The sequence below is a fragment of the Gasterosteus aculeatus genome, chromosome 3 (genome assembly GCF_964276395.1).
Source record: "Gasterosteus aculeatus chromosome 3, fGasAcu3.hap1.1, whole genome shotgun sequence".
NCBI lineage: Eukaryota > Metazoa > Chordata > Actinopteri > Perciformes > Gasterosteidae > Gasterosteus > Gasterosteus aculeatus.
The window spans coordinates 9,954,461-9,971,532 of NC_135690.1; the positions used below are offsets into that span (position 1 = coordinate 9,954,461).

Genomic DNA, 17,072 nt, shown 5'->3' on the forward strand with positions numbered 1-17,072 from the left:
AGACGTTCATCTAAAATCGTGTTTTATTGTGCCATAAAGCTGTGAACTTTGAGCATAGAATCAGAAGGGTGGTACAGCAGTTCGGAAGAACACATACTGTATATATAGCCCAAAATAGAAATACATTGAAAAGAATGAAGGCAGATGTGTCATCATTGTTCAATTCTGACATGTTAAATAATAAGTCCTAATGGTTTTATAACACATTACAAATTTAAGAGCTGGGTTAAAAAGAGTTTGCTTTTATCATCTAATTTTGGTTTGGGACCATGTTATTACAAAGAACATTCACTGATCTTTACATAAATATCTTTTCAATGTGCAAATGAATTACTAAAGGCCTTGGTATACAATCTCTACAACAGGGAGTTAAAGGTTCATTTCTGGTGCTTGGTCTCCATCTGAGTTTGTAACTCATTCCTTTGGCTGCAAGATATCGAGGAAAATAAAGGTTACATTAAATAAAAGTAAAAGCTGCTTAAAAAGAGGTGCTCCATTGTGTCATCTTCTATAACATATATACATTGCTTGGTGGATAGTTTATACGTATGAAAAGAAATTGACAAGAAAACATTCAATATTCATTTTGGGGAAGACCTCACTGTAAAAAAAAAAGCAGCAGTTAAGGCAAAACGATTGTTCCCCACGGTTACAATTATACCTGAGTAAGAACGACAATGATAAATATACATACTGTGTCACTGGAGTTAACAGTTTTGGTCAATATAGGGTTAAATAGAGAAGCTAGATTTCTAATGTGTTATTTACTCAAAGCTATTAGAAGCCTAAATGCCAAAAAGTTGCTGAATTACATACTCAGCCAGTTTCATTCTTAATACACTCAAGCAGCTTAGTCAACACAATAATCCAGAATAATTAATAATCAAAAACTTTAATCATTTTTGTGAATATTATAGCAGTAAAGAGTCTACTATTACATCCATTTCGCAGGCTTTCATGAATCACGAGTCACGTTTTCTGTGCTATAAGCCATCCGCGAAGGACGCGCTGGTCTCTCGGCTGAAGTTCTCCTTGACTTCCACAGGCAGCGCGTCAAACAGATGGTCCTCCACCACCAGGCCGCTTTTGCGCAACAGGCGGCAGTTTCCCAGCTGGACGGGCAGTCTGTCCAGACAGTTTCCTTTCAGCTCCAGCTGAGTGAGCTGGACCAGTTGACCCGCGGCCTCTGGCAGCACGTTGAGGGCATTGTTCCCCAGACACAACGCCTTGAGCTTGGTACATCTGAACAGAGACTTGGGCAGCACCTCCAGCTTGTTGGAGTTGATGGCCAAGTGCTGCAGATTGTGGAGGAGACCCACGTCTGGCGGGAGCACAGAGATGGAGTTGTGGCCAACGTCCAAGTACCTCAGTTTAGGTAGAGTGAACAAGGATGGAGGCAGGGACTCCAGTTTGTTGTGGGAGAGGTAGAGAGACTCCAGTGACTTGACCTGGCCAATGGAGGATGGGATGGTGATTATTTTGTTGTGCCACAGTTTAAGACACGTCAGCCTCTTGAGATGCTGGAAGCTGATGATCTCCTCTATGGTCCGGATGTTGTTCGATTTCAGGTCAAGTTCCTGCAAATTGATCAAGCTAAAAATAGCATGGGGAATCCTCTCCAGTTCGCAGGTGTGCAGCTCCAGTTCAATTAGATTGGTCATTTTTTTCAGACTATTTAGTACCACCAATTTTGTACCATCGTTGTGCACCACAAGTTTAATCAGATGCGGCGACAGCTCTGTGATGTTTGTTGGCATTTTTGTGAGGTTGCTCTTCAGGCAAAGCGTCTTTAAATGCCTCAAATCCCGCATGGACTCCAGGCCGATCATTTTGTTATTTTCTGAGCTCAAGTTGCCAATTAGGTTAAGTTCCCTTAAACTCCTCAGCAAATACACCCACGCCGGGATCTCAGCAACATCGGTGAACTTGACATGAAGGCAGCGGAGATGGTCACGGAGGAAAGCAAACCCTGTCTGCTCTACTTTGGCCGGAGAGTGGCAGAGGTGCAGCTCCAGCAGGTTGGTCATTTGGGAGACCTTCGCTGAAAACCTCACCTCAGGGATCAGCTCCAGTTTCAGCACTTCCAACTCTGTGAGGTCGAACACTGCGTTGGGAAGACCTGAGAGCATGAAAAGGTGCAGCTCCTGCTGGTCCACTGCGTTACGGGTCACGAGCTGCCGGAGTTTCTCAAAGGTCCACTCGTGATTAAGGCTGATCTCTCTAAGCTTATTTTCACTGACCTCTGACAAGAAGACACCAAAGCGCTTGGAGTACAGTTGGTCATACTGGTCAACCATGTGTAAGAGGAATGCAAAGTCATTTTTGACATCAGGAATGTCACTGAAGCTGCTCTCCTCTCGGACTTTCTCGAATGAGTACTCTTTCAAAGGCCGTCGAAACACCCAGAAGAGAGAGTACAAGCATGCCATCCCGTAGATCAAAATCAAAGCCATGTAGCTAATGAGCAGTTTGTTTAGCATGAAAGCCATGTTATGCGTACAGAAGAACTTTGAGTACCCTGTTAGCTGTTTAATATCAGGTTCACAATCATGCTTAAAATTGATTTTAGCTAAAAAGGTTGAAGTGTAGGACAATATCAAAATGAACTTGACCGTTTTCACAACAGTCTGTGCTACATAAAGCTTGTAGATGAAATCACTGTCCTCCACGTGAGCTCGGAATTTTCTGACTTTCTCAAACAAGGCTTTGGCCTGCTCGCCGTCTTTCTTGTCCAAGATTGTCATGCTACTTGGTACCTCTGCTATGGGCTTATCTGCAGAGAACTTCACCCCGAGCATGGGTGTGGATGAGTTGACATTTGTGCCTTCGTCTTTCCCCTCTAGAGACACCTGCTTTGGTACACTGGAGGCGCCGGTCAACCGCTGTTTGTTCTCCTCAGAGTCCTCACAAGCCGTTTCAGACAAAGCCTTCGTGGTCCAGGGAGACTCAAAGCATCTACCTAAAATCGAAACAAAATGCTCAATTTTCGAGCTCGTTTTGGGGTATTTGAACCAGAAATTGCTACTGACCATGAGAACAATGGTGTGTATGAGTGTGAGGTAAGGGAAGTACTTGGAATACCAGGGCAAGGCAACATGGTAACATATTTGGTTGATGAAGACATATTGTTGGTAGTCCAGGTTGGTCCTGACGCCTGTCGGTTGAGGTTGATTGACATATTTCTCTGCCGCAGTGTGTTGTTGTTGGACATTGATTTCATGTACGGCGTTGTCAGGTAAGTCCTTAGTGACGAGGGGAGGGAAGGTTGCCACGGTGGCTGCTGATGTCGCTGCCTTGAGTAAGCTTTGCTGTGTGAACGAGTCAGGCTTAGCTCCCGAGGGGTCCTCCTGGTCCTCCAGACACGGAAGGCAGGCTACCTGGTCCTTGGTGATCTGCATGGTCATGGCGAATATGGCCAGCATGAGCATGACCACGCCCAGGTAATCCATGAAGACGTCCCACCATGGCTTCAGGATGCGGTACGTCGGCTGTATGTCATTCAAGGACGCAACCTCAGTGAGTGTGAACATCACTGCAACAAAAAGAGGAGAGTTTACTTTTGGTTTGGAAGAAAACGTCAAACAAATTAGAGATGAAAACATATTTTAATCAACCAATAAGTTCATCAAAAAGTACTCAATCACTTTCTTCGCCCACTTAAAATTGTTATAGCAGAAATAGCTTTTCTATCATTATAAACCAAATGTCTTTGGCTTTTGGACTGTTTATCTGATAAAACAGGACTTCTGAACCTCCAAAACTGTAATGGCATATTTCACAATTTTACATAATAAAGCAATTGTTCAAGAAAATAAATCAACTAATTCATCTATGAAATAATTGCTGCCAAACATGTTCTGTTTAGATTACAATGCTTGAACATAAACTGTCCCTCGTGACCACTTTACACACTCAGACCTTTCACTTCCAGTAAACTTCGTGGAAACAAAAGCGATAAACTCAATGTGCAGGAAGTTGAAGCTTTCTGGGTAAAATCCATAGCAGGTTGCCAAAAGCAAGGAGCTAGAAAAACCTTGAACCCCCCCCCAGCTGTCCAAGTTGTGAACGAGTACATGCGACTGTTCCCCCATCATTTCATCTATGTGTGCTACATTCCACTCTCACTTGGCAGTGTGGTTCAGTAATGTCTGAAATACGCTGAAGCAACAAGCCAGAAGTATTTGAACTATTACTGGAACAGTAAAGAGTTCTTTCGGTGGTCAGACGTCTGCAGACTGTTCTGACTCACTGAGATGTTTGACCTTCATGGGTAGATTAGTAGCAGTGAATTGACAAAAGGTGATACAAGGTGACAGTTATTCCACTAAAATTGATTTTTTAAATGAAAACACAATCAAGATTATTCTAGGAATAAGTGATAGTGAAATTCCAATTATATGTAGTGTTAAAACCAATAAATACAAAGTCACAATATGCAGAAATGAGTTTCTACTTGGAGGGTTGTTGTTGGTCTGTCACATCCTAGAGGCGTTATCTTTAAGAGCCAGCAGTAAGAGATTAAGGAGGTATGGCTAATAAGTTGCCTGTGTATAAATCATAATTAATATTAATGAATATTGATTTTTCAAAAGCTAACTATTTCTGATGAAACAAGTTTCAGTTCATCGCTGAGCTCCATTTGCCTTCAAAGAAGCATATATGGCACCTTTACATTAATCGGTGCCTCGAGCATGAACAGCAGGTCACAAAGGGCAAATGCAATTTTTATTCTGCAAATAAAGAATTTTAGAATATTATTGTCTATTATTTAAAGCAGCTCTGCTGTTGGTAGTGGTGTGTTTCTATTTCAGTGGGTCTTCACTAGAGGCTAGGTTTATTACAAACGTATCAGCAAATAGGAAAGAAACAGTAGTACAAAACATGTCTGATTTCATGTCAAAGTACAAAGAAATTAAACGGTTCATTTTTTGACCAAATCCCCAAGAAAATGTTAGTTCAAAATATATATATATTTAATTATTTTCAGGGTATAGTATTGATATTAATCAGTAAAAATACAATTACCCCCCCCATGTTTGAAATTTAAAAAAAAGAAAATGTTTTTTTCTTTTTTAATTTGCCCACGACAGTCCCCCCCTTTGCCCCGACTACTACCCCCCCAAAAGTTATAAACGTAGGGGAAACACTGTGTATTATACCATCGCATTACCCAAAGTCTGCTAACTTCTTAAAAGTAGAAACAGTCCCCCTGCTCTGACAATGCTGCCCAGCACGGTCTGCATCACATTCACCTCACCATGTGACAGTAGCCACACTGCAGCTTGTTAAGTGTTACATCATTAAGATAACCTGAGTTTAGGATCGTAACAATGTAGTGTGAATTGAGTTAAAGCCAGGTCTGGCCTGCAGACCGCAAGGAAATTCGTCACAGATGTCCCATGTGGTAAACAAGCTATATTGCTTATTCTGAATTTACGAGGTAGACTATTCCACCACAAGAGGCAGTGCTCAAAGAAGGCCGGTACTTCAACATTTAACTCTTTGCCGCACGGGACCTTCCCTTGTGCACCAGCACGAATATCACGCCGCCGGTGTTGTTTTTTTTTGCCCTCTTCATATCAGCTTCTCTCAGTAATTCCAGGGTTAGGTAATTATTTGGCTGTAATTTAGTGATCTAGTCGTCAGAACGTTGTTTAAATGAGTGAACGTAAAAAAATAAAAAAAATTTTTTTGAAGTTTTCTGTAACTGTTATTTTAATTTAAATAATGTGGTTTTACAAGGGGAATATTTCCGGGGAAATGCAGCTACAAGTGGAGAACGAAGGCCGTGATAAATGCAGTGTGTCTCCCTACCATTCAATTAGGGGGGTGCCCCCCCCAGAAAGTCTCTGTTGGCTTTTTCGTACGTTTACAACTATCCACTGATGTCTGCGCACGCAGTTCCGTCCCGACGGGCACGAACAGAACAGATACGTGCGCACACACGTGAGCACGCTACCGGTGGACGGAGAGCAGCCGTCACAAAATTAAGGTGCCCCCCCCATCCAGCGCGTGCGTGGTGAGGAGCGCACGCGACATCGACACCTTCATTTCCGCGTACGCACCCCCCCCCCCTAAAGCTGTAAACCTAGGGGGGAACACAGTGTAGTTAATAGCATAATGATATAACTGCGTGTCGGTCTTCAGGCTTGGCTTGGCGTGTCGTGCATCTCTTTATCCCGCTGCATCACACGTGTGGTCATTATGACAATAGGACACCGCGCGTGAACCCTGAAGGAACAGCTTTCTTTCAGCTCTGAAGTTGAGACGGGTGGGTTTTGTCGACCAGAGCTGATTCCAGGATGTAGGCACCCTGTGATACATCACAAAGCAATACTACATGCTAACTGCATATCGCACAGGGAAACGCTTTAAGTTGCAACACTATGAGTAAATATACTTCCTCGCCATGGCCCACATCACGTTACAGCCCAACCACAACAGATGCAAAGCACAAGTATAATAACGACAATAAAATCACAATTTATGACAAAAGTTATAAACCAAATAACAGACAGGAATAAGCAGCAGGAGATTCCTCACGCTAACTTGCGAATAAGGGAAATGCTGCCTCCACGTCTTTCCACTTCAAGCACCGACTAGAGGAAATAAGTCTGTGGTCGGTGTTGAAACTGCTTTTTTCTTTCTTCCTAACGTGCCGTAAGTGTTCTGGTGTAATGGGTCAGGTGACTTGTTGAAACATGTGAAATATTAAGAGAATCCGCGCGTCTCCCCGGCGTTAAACATTCACCCCAGTTAACCAGCCTCGTATCTGGAAATCTGCCCGGCCTCGGTGGGAGAAACTGTATCAGTCAGGTTGTTTAGAATTACATTTTAAAAAAAGGATAAGCGTTAGTTTAAAGTAAACGTGTAGAAGATAGTTGAGGTAACTATACTTACTGCCGGTGCCTCGTTATCTCAATCCAATTATTTCTTCCTCAGCCTGCATGCCACTTTTTCCCCGGTCGTCAGGTGCGCCTCTAACCTAATTTTCTCAAACCCGTTAAAAACGGTGTGGATGACGTCGGCGAGTAAAAACGAAGCACCGGAGAGCATTTGTTCGTGACAGCGCCTATTGTCGTCCAAGTCCCTCATGCCTGGGCCACCGGGAAGCGGAGCCGGCTGCTTGGCTGTATGTTTGGCAACATGCGCAGACAAGACCTCCAGCTCACTGTATTTCTGAGGGAAAGACGGATCCAACATGGAGCCGTGCGGGCAGCCGTTGGGGCGCTACGGGCGCTTCCTATTGGACGACGACGTTACAGCAACGGCCCCGAAGACACGGCCCTGCCAGCTTATCTGGTGTGGCGTTTGAGTCGCGTGGGGGAAAAGTCACACAGCCAACTGCTGAGCTAAAAGTGCGCATTTTACCGACATTATTAGCGCTGCTGTGACCCTCGGCATCAGGTTGGGCCCGCGTTCGGTCGCATGCGCACTTATGCAGACAACATAGGAACAATTCGAAACGGTGTTCTGTTTTTTCCCGAACAGCGAGAAGTAGACATAGATGAGACGACTGAAAAGGAGCGTGAAGACGAGGCTTATTTTTGAGATGATGACCACATCATGGAGTAACGTCAGACTAAGGGTGTTAGTTTTCGCTGTAGCAAACAAAGAGTTCTAGCAGGTTTGAAGGTAAATTACGTATTTAGCAGCAGGATAACATGTATTTTACACCAAAAACTTGAGTAGAACGCTGTTAAAAATTGCGTTGCAGGCATACCGACTGAAACTTGAGTTACATGAACGCAGCACAAGCTTCTCCTTTTTCAGAGTACTAGACACCACATGCATCATGGTGCTAAAATAACTTTACTGCCTAATTAAAAATAACATTTTTGCTTTTTGTGCACATGGCTCTCTTCATAAACGATGCCTTGTGTTTGTTACAGCAGAGCTAAACATTATTAACATATGCAACATTGTACATATTATCTATCTCTATATCCGTCTATTTATCTCTCAGTCTATCCGTCTATCGGTCTATCAATCTTATTGGTAATGACAAACTCAACAGTCAATAACACCCTGTGTGCTGACGCCTTGCATCATTTCCAGCTCTTTCTGGATTTGGTTGATGATGCACTCGATGGAGGAAGTGTCTCCTCAGTTGCAACCCATACAGGTTTCAACCGGTCCTGGGCTGCTGGCTGCAGGCACACTGTTCTCATGCTACCCTTGTACTTTGAGAGTAAGAGGAAGAAAAGACAGAAAGAAAAGCAGGTAGTGGGGCGTGTAATGTGAGAGTCTGGCAGGTTACAAGATCAGATGTGAAGGTGGAGTGTAACCACAAAAGCACATGCAGAGAGAGTACAATGATGATTTGATCTGTGTTCTTCTACTAAAGTGGTTTTGCAACAGAGCTAAATGTTTATTTGGATTTGAGCAAGTTAGTCTGAGTTTGTAGTGGTTCCGTTTAACAATCCCAAACAATAACAAGGTTGACAACAGGAAGGGGAAAAGTATTGGATTAGTGAAAGTGAACCCACTTACAGTTTTTATCAGTTGGTTTGGTAGATTTGAGAAATTAGTCATTAGTCGTGTTGTCAGTTTACCAGTGTACTGTGGAGGTTCTGTTCTGATGTAAACTATGGCTAAAGTTTGGATGAAAATGATTTTAAACTGTAAATTACTCCTTAGTGTATGTGGGAGATTAATTGCAAGAGACTGGACAAGATTCACATTACCGCTTTTACTGTTTGTTGACAGACATGTCATTGCGATACCGAGAGGAAAAGACAGCACTAGGAAAAAAAGCACGAAGGAAAAAAAAAGTAGAAATGTGAACATAGGACAATCTCCTTAAAGGAAACGGTACATGCAGTGCTGCATGAATTACAGTGCACCACCTGATGTTCCTGTCTGTTGGGCCACACATTTTCATCCACATCACAACGAATATCTTCTCTTGCGATGCAGCGTGAGAATAATCTTTTAGAGTGTCTTATCCAGCCTCTGGAGGCATCGGCTCTGATGTCATCACACGCTGCCTCCATGGCAGCAGAAGGGTCATCTGTGTATGTGGCTGGCGATCATATACTTTACTTTACAAGAATTCCTCAATGAGGTTAAGGAATGGGGAGTAGGGTGAGAGGAGCTCCATCGGCATCCTGTTGTGGGTCGCAAACCATTGCCTGATGATGATGTTGCAAACTTACATTGTCCCAAACTATCGCATACTTTGGCAAGTCCAATCTTACCCCTCTCTTGTTCACGGATGAGATAAATGCAGAGAGTGTTTAAAAGGGTGAGAAAACGCTCTGTATTGTGTGGCTGAATAATGTGTGCACAAGTGCGGCTCCTATCTCATCGGGAACACGCATGTGTCCTCGGCCTCTTCTGCCTTATACTCTCCTTTGCATCTCAACTCCTCCGCCACGCGGCCGCACTCCTCTTCCTCCTCTTCTTCTTCTCCCGGGCTGTTGACCCTGTCTAATTCCCTGTCCTTCCTTTGTCAGACATTGTAACATTGTGTTGTGCTCCGGCTATGTATATACTTGCCCGTTGATGGCTCATGAAATGCACCTTCGATAAAGTCAAGATTCACATGTGAGCAATTTACCAATTTAGGACAGATTTAGAAAAAAGTCTAATGGAAATATAGAAGAAATATGCTTGACAAATTATCATGCATTTTGAATGTAAAGACTGCTATGAACTGATGCCTAAATGTTGTAGTTGGGTGAGACTATTCAACAGAGGCCCATTATAATACATTTTGATCCACATGACATAAGCAATTGATAATGTAGTAAACAGCAGATAATTGTACGTAATCATTTGCATGGATGTACCAAAGCATTTGCAACTTGTTTAAATAAACTGCTTTTTCGATTCCACAACTTGGTGATAAAATACTATTTGCAGTAAAGTTTAGGTGGTAATAGCATTAGTTGTACTGCTAATGGTACTGATTCAGATTCCTTTAACCTTCAAATGTTTACATGTCTGCGGCGAGATATGTGGTTGGTCAGGTAAGGAGAAGGAAAAAGGTATAAAGATTTAATGGTTTGGTTTGTTGTCATACTGGGCCGCAGTGGTTGGACAGTATGTAGTTTCCTGACGGTAATGGGGCCAACAGCTGGGGACCACAGATACCCCTGGCAACCCATTCAGTATGTTGAGAATTGCCTCAATGAGTTATAAATAATTCACCAGGGACCTTCTTCTCTGATTTGGAAGAATATGCTGGAATATTATCACACAAACATCAGCTGGAGTTTTTAAATGTGAGTTTTATATGCGGAGGATAAAATAAATGCAAAGTTTTTCAATTTTAAACCAAAGGCACAAACCCAAACAAACATGCGTTTATGGTAATTCATTTCCTGTAAGCACGATAAGCCAAAAACAGTAGTCTCACACACACACACACACACACACACACACACACACACACACACACACACACACACACACACAGACTGTGGAAATTCAGTCTTAGGTCAAGTCCTTGGTATGTAGTGGGGAAAATGAGTGTGTGTATCAGTGTGTAAAAAAACACACACTACCCAAGACGTTTGCACAGGCCATTTGCTTGTGCGTGTGGATCCTTTGTTATTACTTGACATACAGTATAGTAATGAAGGATTCTGATGGGATGTAATATGATGGTGCAGTTGGGAACCTGAGGGATTGGGGTGGTTAGTACAGTGGTAGTACTATATGTTTTTTTATGTGTGTTTGAAAGGACACATCGGACACCGGCATACTGGTCTGTACATGCCTTTGTTTGATGTGCCAGGGATATCTCTCATGCTGTGACTTGTTACGGTTTGTGCTAGTTCAGTTTCCACCGCTTTGTGCAGTAAGGCCGCCCAGGAGGGTTTTGTATCATTAGTGGTATCAGAAAACATACATTAAATATACGTGAATGCGTCTCAGGGACACTTCTCACAAAACGACGAGACGACTGAGTTTGAGAATGCAGCATTTGGGGGTGACGGATTGCTAAAATGCTGCTTACTCCTTGGTAGGTTGAGTCTCATTACTACTCAAACAAGAATGATCTCAAAGTAATACATCTCTGTTTGTTTAACCAGAGAGACAGAGAGAGACAGAGAGAGAGAGAGAGCAGTGCCAAATGACCTTTCCATGAAATCTTATCACTGTAATGAGTCAGTTATTTAGCACCACCTGCTGTCGTCCTGATGCACATTTGCTTTTTTGAATGATACTTTTTAGGTAATCCAGTCAACTTCAATTTCTATGGACGTTTAGTAAGAAATAAATGTTAGTTGTGCTATAAATAATGTGTTATTCACCTTTAGATGATACTTCATAGATATATATTTTGTAGACAGATGTAGATTTGTCATTCTTCTCCCACAAAAGCTAAAGAAAAACATGTGACTCTTTGTGTCTTTGTCTGGTTTCCTTCACAGGCGTGGGAAGTATCATTCAGTCACAAACTAGCAGAGTCAGACACAGAAGGCGCTCAGAATGCTGCAAAATGATTCATCTTTTTGTTGTTGGTTAGTCAAACACATTATTATTATATAGGATGTACTCAAAAAAATGTTCTTACGTGTAGTGTTACCAAACGGACATAGAATTTACAAACCGGAATATGAGACATCTCGCTCTCTCTCTCTCTCTCTCTCTCTCTCTCTCTCTGGCTCTCTCTTTCTCTCAACAACAAAACAGTGTTATACAAACGTTATACAAATGTCTCGACTAGTTTGAGCCTTATGCCTCTCCGTACTCCTACGGTCATGTGATCAGATAAAGTTATAAATAGAGGTAGTGCATTCGATTGTTCCTTTGACACAGAGGCGGACTGAGGAGCAACATGGCGTCGACAAGCCGGTGCGTAGCTACTATAACCAAACCTTACACCTATTCCTTCTTCATGTGGGCTCTCAGAATGTAAACTCATTAACGTCATCGAGTTAGACGGGAATAATTGTACGCCTTAAATTCCTTCTGTCCCCGTAAATTGTCAGATTGATTTCGCTGCTTTGCTACGTTAGCCGAATTAGCTGGCTAGGTGTTGCCAGAAGTCACTCTCTGTTGTGCCGTGACATTATCTCACCGTTGTGCTGCTAATAACTTTGTCAACCTCGCTTCGTATCTTAATTTTTTTTTTGTCGCCTCGCACTTTTTCACACTTTAGCTGTCTAACGGTCAACAGGTAACCGTTGATGCTAACGTCTGCAGTTTGAAGCGGGCACAAATGCCCTCGTATCGCAGTAGACGAGCCGTCTATGTAAAACAAACCCCAAAAAAAACAAGGAATGAAGTTTGGATATTATTTATTATGATCAACATGTAGATTCAAAGTAGATAGTGGAGGGAATGTGGAATTATGTTTGTAATGTCCCGGATATCAGGCCCTTAGATTGTTGTGCTTTCCGCACATCACTGTGACTGGCTTTCAGGGGTTAGTTTAGGGGTCACCGTAAACATATTGTATCAATATTGTTCCTTAAATGATCATTCAATAAATCGTCTTAATATTTAATGTATATACATTTTTAATTATTTAATGTCACTTCTAATTTAAAACCCAAATAATCTTAAGCCCAGTATGAATGTGAGGATTTTCTTCTACATAGCAGTAGACTTCACATCTAAGGCAATTTAAAGACATCAATTACATTTCTGAGTTAGATAGTTTTACATTTCATCCACTAAACCATTAAAAATCAGATTTATCAGCAACGAGAACATTTAGTTAAGGTTAAGTGTTCAATGCTATTCAGCTGCCTATGACCCAGCCCATCATGGCTTAATGCTCATCTGATTCTTTTAATCTTTGATAATGTTTTACTTAATATCTGCTCGGCATATTGACTTTGCCCAAACCAGGTTCAGGCCACTGAGCTTTCAGTCTGCCAGGTATTTCTTCTAAGCATTAACATGGAGGAAATTAAAGGGCTCAATGTAACAGTATGTATTTTAATGATACTCCCTGTACTATTTACCAGTTTATTTTTCCAGCTTCCGAAGACGAGACCAGCTTTAAATTGTGTTTTGTATCCTGGCATCAGCATGAACTCTGTCTGTCTGTCTGTCTGTCTGTCTGTCTGTCTGTCTGTCTGTCTGTCTGTCTGTCTGTCTCTTTGATCCACCACGTAGCCCATCTGCCTACATTTTCCTCCCCTGTCCATCTTTTTCTTGCCTTTCGAGCTGTTTGATCACTTAATTGTTCTGCTTTTGTAGCGGAGATGGCCTGTCCCTTCCAAGAGTCCAATGTCCCAACCACCCTGATACTATACTGGTGGAGGACTACAGAGCAGGGGACATGATCTGCCCTGAATGTGGCCTTGTAGTAGGTCAGTATACACAACGATTATCTGCATGTTTACCTTTCTATCATAGAGCTTTCAGTGTTTGAATTAGTGTTTGGTAGTATTATACCTGTTAACATTTGTAATAGGACATTTCTTTTTTATTTACTGCCACACAAGAGCATAGTTGTGAAGAGTACTGGGTTTGTGAAAATGTGGATGTGGAGTATATTGAGAGGGGACCACCACTAACTGCGTATTTTGCTGAAGAGAAGATCTGTCTGATGTTGATGTTATTGAGGCTTTGACGTCTCTGTTGCTGCGACGTCTTCGACCACACCTAAATAGAAGTGCAACAGACATGGTGAAGACCATGGAAAATTCATTATGAAGCTTTTAAAAGAACTGTGTCGTGTTTTAATTGATCTTCTCAGTCAGCAAAGAACATATCAGCACAAAATGCCCAGATATCAAGTATATGAAGAAAATAATCCTTTCAACATGTGATGCTAACTGAAAGTCGAAGCCGTAGAGAACACGCAGTTCTTTAACGAGCCCCCGGAGCAGAGACCAGGTCAGGAGGGAGACTCGAGACGCCAGCCGCTCTGATACGAGCTGAAGGGCCCTCTGTTCCTGCTCCCATAGCTTCAGCTCTCCTCTAAGGAGACGAATGGCACGTGGCGTCGAGATGTTCCAGTCATGTATGTGAAAAAAGAAATAAGCCTAATGGACATAATATGATAACTAGCAATACGTCTTTGTCACACCCAGTGTCCTTTTGAACATCTCCGGTTTGATGCAATTCAATCACATTTGTTAAGTACAGATTTCATAATGTGTTTCTGCCTCACAATGACAACAACGATAAAAAGACAATCTGAAAGCAGGGGATGATGTAACAGTAGTAAAACATGAATAAGGCTGTGGATGAGCTGATGAAACCCACTACGGGAGGATTCAAACAATATTTACAGTATTTGAGTCTCAGAGGACGTGTTCATGAGGCTCCGTCTTCTGCTTAATTAAACCACAGGGATGTGATACACATCGAGGAAGACAGTGACTGCATTTTGTTTGTATGTGCAGATTATTCACTGGACTGAACAAAATGTGTCCGCTTTATTAAACTACCATGGTTTGTTGTAACATTTCACAGAAATCGGACAGATGTAGGTTAGAATTGTAATTCTTTTAATGACAGCTAATTTTGGGCGTTGTCGAGTTCAGACTGTAAACATCTTCAAACAAAAATGTATTACAAATATGAAGTGTCTATTTAAAGCAAAAAAATGTTGCAATCTCCCACGAGGACAATTAACTACATTTTGGTTCCTTGTGTTGGTGCTTGTGCAAAATAAATCATAGTTCCATCAAACGCCTAAAAAGTTATTAATGTTGAATTGTCTATTTATTTTTTAATCCCATTTCTTTTAAATTCTCCTCAGGTGACCGTGTTATCGACGTCGGCTCAGAGTGGAGGACGTTCTCCAATGAGAAAGCACTCAAGGATCCATCCAGAGTGGGAGACGCCCAGAACCCGCTGCTCAATGGGGGCGACCTAACCACCATGATCAGCAAGGTGAGGCGCTCTCTGTTAGAAATGAGCCTCGCGGTGAGTTTTTACCACAGTAAATCTTGTCCCTCCAAATAATAAACACTTACCATTTTTCACCACAGGGAACCGGCGCAGCTAGTTTTGATGAATTCGGTAACTCCAAGTATCAGAACCGGCGGACCATGAGCAGCTCAGACCGGGCCATGCTCAACGCCTTTAAAGAAATCAGCACCATGGCAGATCGCATCAACCTGCCAAGGAACATCATCGTAAGTTTAAAAAAACATGATAAATTGTAATTCATTAAATGTAACTGAAGGAGTCACAGACACACGCGGTTTATCCTCACTCGTACTCGATCGTCATGACTCACCATCGTGTTGTTGTAGATAAACATCTGATTGAAACACTGTTTAAAAAAGAAAGCTCAAACACGCTTTACTATTAAATCCCTAATTTAAAAAACACACAGATGATTTATATGTGGCAGGGTTTCATTCAGACCTTTCATTACGTGGATGCAAATCCACGTAATGCAAATCATTTACCTGTAAATACTGTTTTTCCTCTGCAGGACAGAACAAACAACTTATTCAAACAGGTTTATGAACAGAAGAGCCTGAAGGGCCGAGCCAATGACGCCATAGCCTCGGCCTGTCTCTACATCGCCTGCAGACAAGAAGGTGTACCAAGAACATTTAAAGGTCAGAATAAACTATTTCAGCTTCTTGAGCTATCTGCCATATTATTAGTTACAACCGCTCTTTGCAAATGAACATAACCAATTGGTGTACTTCTCTTTTCCTAATGTATTGTAACACGTAACAAAAGTGTTTTGTTGATTCATTAAGAAAAGGGATTTCTTTGACGTCACTCCATCCAAAAGAACTGTGTCTCTCCCTCCCTCCGCAGAAATCTGTGCCGTGTCTCGGATCTCCAAGAAGGAGATCGGCAGGTGCTTCAAGCTGATCCTGAAAGCGCTGGAGACCAGCGTGGACCTCATCACCACCGGAGACTTCATGTCTCGGTTCTGCTCAAACCTGGGCTTGCCCAAACAGGTGCAGATGGCGGCCACCTTCATCGCCAGAAAGGCTGTGGAGCTCGACCTGGTTCCCGGCAGGAGCCCCATCTCGGTGGCTGCAGCGGCGATCTACATGGCCTCCCAGGCCTCGGCAGAGAAGAAGACCCAAAAGGGTGGGTGGTGATGCGCTGGTTATACTGTCAACGGGTCACGCATTTATAAATGAATAAATCAAAGTCATATACACGGGCAGTAGAGGTCTTTGTAGGCCAGAGGAAAAAAAGGCGGTTAAATGTTAAGTAACAAAATGCATCAAAGTTCCCCGCATATGTGTATGTAAATCAGTTAAATAATTTAAGCTTTAATTTGAGTTTTATTGTCATGGTTCGAGTATACATAAACCTCTGCTCGGGTTACCAACAACGCGGTGAATGTTTATGAGAGAATGGTTTGTGTATCGTGTGGGTTCTTTGTCTTCAAAGTATCAACGAAAATAGGGAATTCTCACAAAAGCAGAAGCAGTTAAATGTTTATTTTACACCTGCGGTTTAGCCTATTAAAAGGGAAATGGGTACAGGTGAGAGATCACATCATTTCGGCTTTCTTTATCTCTGAGCGACATGAGAGTTGCAGTAGGTTTTTCGGAGGATTCAGCAGCTGAGTCTCGTGTCCGTTGTGTCCACAGAAATCGGGGATATTGCCGGCGTTGCAGATGTTACGATCAGACAGTCATACCGACTCATCTACCCACGCGCCGCAGAACTCTTCCCCCCAGACTTCAAATTCGACACGCCTGTCGACAAGCTGCCCCAACTGTGAAGACAAAGCTCCGGTGACGCTGTTTTTCTGCTGTACTTACAGGATTCTATTCTTTCTTTATCATGTTTGGAAAGTTTTCCCTTGTCCCTCGTAGGACCGCTTGCCTTTGTCGAGGCGTCATCACAGGAATAAAACGGACACATTCCAGCGCTTAATCAGCTTGCAGACTGTACTTACAGTATTTCATTTGAGTGTATATACTGTATCATGTATATATGTCCAAGTTGGAAAATGCTTGCAATTTTAGACTGGTTTCATACTGTATACATAATACTTTTGTTTTTGTAGAAAAATTACCTGCTTCTATTTTGTTAGTTTGAATTGTTCAACATAATTTAAAAATAAATAAAAAGATTTTCATTCGAGCATGGTAATGGGTTCATGGTTTAAATTAAACCGGTTTTCTTGCTCTCGTCATTCAAAGATTATAAACTCAAGTCTTTGA

General features: G+C 42.2%; 2 protein-coding genes across 5 annotated transcripts; one reads left to right on the forward strand and one right to left on the reverse strand.

The window, feature by feature from the left end:
- Positions 1-5: 5 nt before the first annotated feature.
- On the reverse strand, positions 6-7,198 carry lrrc8da (leucine rich repeat containing 8 VRAC subunit Da). Its single transcript, XM_040171707.2, has 2 exons — positions 6,901-7,198; positions 6-3,532 (listed from the first exon to the last, which is right to left on the reverse strand). Coding segments are annotated over exons 1-2 (2,550 nt in total). The 5' UTR covers positions 6,902-7,198; the 3' UTR covers positions 6-983.
- gtf2b (general transcription factor IIB) lies at positions 7,100-16,992 on the forward strand. 4 transcript variants are annotated; one of them, XM_040171743.2, is made up of 8 exons: positions 7,314-7,635; positions 11,385-11,808; positions 13,165-13,277; positions 14,678-14,811; positions 14,910-15,056; positions 15,362-15,491; positions 15,700-15,981; positions 16,494-16,992. In XM_040171743.2, exons 2-8 carry the CDS (start codon positions 11,792-11,794, stop codon positions 16,625-16,627), a joined length of 957 nt encoding a protein of 318 aa, XP_040027677.1. In that variant the 5' UTR covers positions 7,314-7,635; positions 11,385-11,791; the 3' UTR covers positions 16,628-16,992. The 4 variants fall into 4 exon arrangements, with proteins under 4 accessions (XP_077955230.1, XP_040027677.1, XP_077955229.1 ...); XM_078099103.1 differs by having other exon boundaries at positions 7,319-7,407; positions 11,385-11,474; XM_078099102.1 differs by having other exon boundaries at positions 7,428-7,635; positions 11,385-11,474.
- The last annotated feature ends 80 nt before the right edge of the window (positions 16,993-17,072 follow it).

Coding starts and splice junctions, on each gene's coding strand:
- gtf2b (XM_078099103.1), top strand. CDS start 11,443: ATGCTGCAAAATGATTCATCTTTTTGTTGTTG. Junction 11,475..13,164: donor GATTCATCTTTTTGTTGTTG/GTTAGTCAAACA, acceptor CTGCTTTTGTAG/CGGAGATGGCCTGTCCCTTC. Junction 15,982..16,493: donor AGAGAAGAAGACCCAAAAGG/GTGGGTGGTGAT, acceptor TTGTGTCCACAG/AAATCGGGGATATTGCCGGC.